Below are 4,123 nucleotides of genomic sequence, written 5' to 3' on the forward strand. Positions count from 1 at the left end.
AATAAAAAACAAAAAAAAAAATTCGAAAACAAACTCATATTTTGCTTAAAAATACAGGTAAAGCAATTTAGGTAAACCGGATGTTAAAAGTCTATAATGGCGCCAATATTTATTATGCTTTGTTAGCTCATTAGAGAATTTCTATACCTACAAAATGATATATTATAATTTTTTTTGCTATAAATAGTTTTTGAGATATAAGTATTTTAAAAATTTCATAGATTAAAAGTGCCTCTTTTTTGTACTTTTGAGCCCCTATATCTCGAGAATCAGGTGTGCTAGAGAGCTAAAATAAACGGATTTCTCATTCTTTTACCTATCTAAAAATTCCAAAAATTTTTAACAATTTTAAAAGGGGTCGGCAGAAAAAGTGCCTTTTTTGATCGATTTGACATGGAATGGCCCTTATAATACTTATTTAGCTTACATCAGTTTTTAGCTTGGGCCTTTTGTTTCACAGCCCAGCCATAGGATAAAATTATTGGTTTTATGATATAAATATAGATTAAAATAATTATTTAAATTAACAAACAATAATCTTGTCTTAAAATGAATATAAATACGTAAGACAAAATTTAAAACTTCAATAATTATTTTCAAGTTTAACTTCAATGATTTCATTGACGATATTTAAATATAATACTAAAATTAAACAAATTTATAAGAGTACATAAATAGTCCATTATAGCAAAAGTAATTTTTATAAATATCTAAGTCAGGCGCGTACGCAGGAATTTGGTCTGGGGGGGGGGATAATAAATTTTTTTAAGAAATAATATTTTTAATTAAAAATATTAAGCATAAATTTATTAGGATTAATAACTTTTCTAATACAATTTTAAACTAATGTGAATTAAAAAAATTATATATATAAACCGGCATTTAAATGTGAATCATAAAATATAAAGTGAATATAACCCACGATATGAATCACTTAAATGACCCAAAATTGAAATTTGAATTTTTTGAGCTTTTAAAATATATAAAGTATAAAAAATTTAAATGTTGTAAATATAAATTAATACACAAAAAGTTTCTTAGGAATAATTGTATTTTGTATGTTTTGAGCTAATTTTTCAATTATCAATCCTTGCTTGGCGTTAAATGTCTATGAATATTCAAAAGATCCAAATCATTCAATCTACTTTCAGATGTTGTATTTCATAGGTATGTTTTTCACAGACTTGCAGGCCCGGCCCCCGAGCCGGACCGTATTTTAATTTTTTTAAATATACCCGGGCAGGGCTCGTAATTTTTTTTTAAAAAACACCCGGGCTGGGCCTGAAAATTTTTTAAGAAAAAATATCCGAGCCGAGTTGTATATTTTAAAACCAAATGTTTGAAATCGCCATTATTAGCTATAAATATCAAAAATAAATATAATTTATTTTAAAAAATTAGGGCTGAGCTAGCCGGGCCGGGCCTGAAAATTTTTTTTAAAAAAACCCGGGCTGGAAAAAATTTTTAAAAAAAATCTGAGCCTGGTCCTGCAAATGGTACCTTTGCAAGGCTCTGTTATTCTTCTTAAAAAAGTGAATGTTCTCTCATTAGTTTACTAAAGAGCTGCTAATATATATATAACCATTTTAATAATTGGGAGTATAATCTAAAATGTGTTTGATATAAAAAGCATCCATAGCATTTTTTGGGACTGTATCAACCATAGTTAAACTTTTAATCATAGTTATTCAGCTAATAAGGCATCATAAGATATTTTAACATCTTCATGATAAAAATATAACAAATATTTATATTTTTTTCTATCACCATATGAAAAAGGTTGGGAGAGGGGACATTTATTTTATAATACTCTTCTACTGATCCTATATTAATGTTTTGATGATGAGCTTGCTTGCTGCAAGTCGAGGGAGACAAATATTTAACACGTATAGCTCTGCTTTTGACTCAACAATAACATATAAAATATGAAATTCTTCAACAACACTAGCTTTATTTCCTTGAGTTCTAATAAAATGCTCTTCGCTATTCTCATCTTCTTAATCAAGTCAATGTTATGTTTTTGAAAAGTATTACATAAAATAGTTGTATAATTAAATAATACATTCTAATGAGAAAAAAAATTTTGAATAAGTATTGAATCCAATAATTTTCTTGCTTCCGAGGAAATATTTCTTTCAAGCCATTGTGATATTTCAGTAATAGCATTAATAATCAGCTCTTCTAACTCCAAAATAGCTGTTACTGTGGCGGAGACTCGATCTCGTTGGACAAGCTTGCAATTTTTTTCTCCCTGTTGGACAAGGAGTTTCAGAGATAATTATTATTTTATTAGAAATTTAGATAAATATTACGCCACTAAAATTTGAAAATAATAGGTAAATTACGCCAAGGGAAACTTGAAATCGAAATTGATTGATAAAATAACTTAGTAGATGAATGTGATAAATAAATGTAATTAAATATATATATATATGTATATATGAGATAAGAATAAATATTAACAAATATAAATTAATATTAACAATAATATTTTTGAAAAATATAATCCGGCATCTGCATTTTTTGGCTTTGGGGGGGGGGGGGATTTGTCCCCCTGCCCCCTCCCCCGCTGCGTACGCGCCTGATCTAAGTACATCTTAAAAAAAATAGAAATGATCTTTTAAGGTTTTAGTTTTTCATCAGGTTTACCAAAAATATCGTTATGAAGTTGTTGTCTATCTATCCTTTGTAATTCAATTTTATCATGGATGATATGCGAAAACAGATTATAAGTAAATTTATATAAAATATAATTAAATTATTGATTATTTATAGAAATACTTAAAGAAGGAGATTTAGCACAACTTTCAGCCAAAAAAGTTAGACAGACTTTAGAAGAGATATATGGGCAAGATTTAACATACAAGTACAATACATTTATTTTGTTTATATTATAAACTCAAAAATAGAAAAAAAGAAATTGATGCTATGCTTATGGAGACATTGGAGGAAATGGAATTGAATGATCATTCTCATGCAACAGAATATAAAGATAAAAGTGCTATACTTGATAAAAATATTGTAAATTTTATTTGATTATATATTTTATTCTGTAAATAGACTTATAATGGTAAAATCTCTGATAACAAACCAACATATTCCACTGAAGTTTCTAGTGATCAATTATCATTAAATGAAGATAGTTCTTTTGCATCTGATGGTGATGATTCACATAACAAACAATACAAACCCAAGCAAAAATTTAAAGAAGTGGCCATATATTTAAAAAAAAAAAACCTTATGATTTATCATAGATTTATAATAATGATAAAGTTGAAGATGATGAAATTATTGCTAGGCGAATTCAAGAAGAAGAAAACTCAACCAGACTTCGGACAAGGCGAACTGTCAAATTAAAAAAACACCAAACAGTTTTCTTTATATATTTAATTTATATTTTATTTGTTTTCTTAGCAGAAGAAGACAAAAACTAAATTTGATAATGATGACCAAAAAAAGAGGAAAAGTAAATTTAAAGTTTTTTTTATGCAAATAATTTTTTATAGGTGGTACCTCATTATATTCTAGACCATGTAGATTATCACCACTACTTGCTGACTTAATGGGAAATAATCAAGTTTATATTTGAAACAATATTTATCTCCTTTAAAAAAAATATTAGATGCCTAGAAAAGATGTAGTCAAAAGGATGTGGGAAATTATTAAAGAAAGAAATTTACAAGTAAAAAAATGTTTTAATTTAATTAATGTCATATGTTTAGGACCCCAAAAATAAACAATATGCATTATGTGATGAACAATTGGCAAAAATTTTTGGTATTAAAAATTTAAACCAAATATTATTATATAAAATTTATAGGACGAAAGAAAATTAGAATTTTTGGGATGATGAAACATTTATCTAATCAAATTATTGATAATAAATAAGTCAGAAATATAAATCATTATTTATTAATATATAAAAATTTATTATTTTATTCTATACGTTTGTAAATAAAATACTTTTATTATTAATTTAATTTATATATATATATCTAATCTATAATAATAAACTTATATATTTTATATACCTATTTTAGCAGGAATTTTCTCTAACTTAAAATTTAAATTGATAATAAAATATTATAATTAAATACAAATGATATTTTGAATGTGTTATTGA

At 25.7% G+C, this 4,123-nt stretch overlaps 1 protein-coding gene across 2 annotated transcripts; it reads left to right on the forward strand.

Moving 5' to 3' along the window:
• Positions 1-2,654: 2,654 nt before the first annotated feature.
• LOC135924644 (brahma-associated protein of 60 kDa-like) lies at positions 2,655-3,923 on the forward strand. 2 transcript variants are annotated; one of them, XM_065459735.1, is made up of 10 exons: positions 2,655-2,732; positions 2,776-2,866; positions 2,910-3,021; positions 3,061-3,210; positions 3,255-3,371; positions 3,415-3,466; positions 3,507-3,577; positions 3,623-3,682; positions 3,723-3,777; positions 3,821-3,923. In XM_065459735.1, the coding sequence occupies exons 1-10, from the start codon at positions 2,705-2,707 to the stop codon at positions 3,886-3,888; spliced, it is 804 nt and encodes a 267-aa protein (XP_065315807.1). In that variant the 5' UTR covers positions 2,655-2,704; the 3' UTR covers positions 3,889-3,923. The 2 variants fall into 2 exon arrangements, with proteins under 2 accessions (XP_065315807.1, XP_065315809.1); XM_065459737.1 differs by having other exon boundaries at positions 3,418-3,466.
• Positions 3,924-4,123: the final 200 nt, after the last annotated feature.

Source organism: Gordionus sp. m RMFG-2023, chromosome 2, assembly GCF_954871325.1.
Source record: "Gordionus sp. m RMFG-2023 chromosome 2, tfGorSpeb1-WG-v2, whole genome shotgun sequence".
NCBI lineage: Eukaryota > Metazoa > Nematomorpha > Gordioida > Chordodea > Parachordodidae > Gordionus > Gordionus sp. m RMFG-2023.

Excerpts from the sequence above, each read along its gene's own strand:
- LOC135924644 (XM_065459735.1), top strand. The coding sequence starts at position 2,705 with ATGGATGATATGCGAAAACAGATTATAA. Across the intron at positions 2,733-2,775 it reads TATGCGAAAACAGATTATAA|AAATACTTAAAGAAGGAGAT; the intron begins GTAAATTTATAT and ends GATTATTTATAG. Across the intron at positions 2,867-2,909 it reads GGGCAAGATTTAACATACAA|AAAAAAAGAAATTGATGCTA; the intron begins GTACAATACATT and ends ACTCAAAAATAG.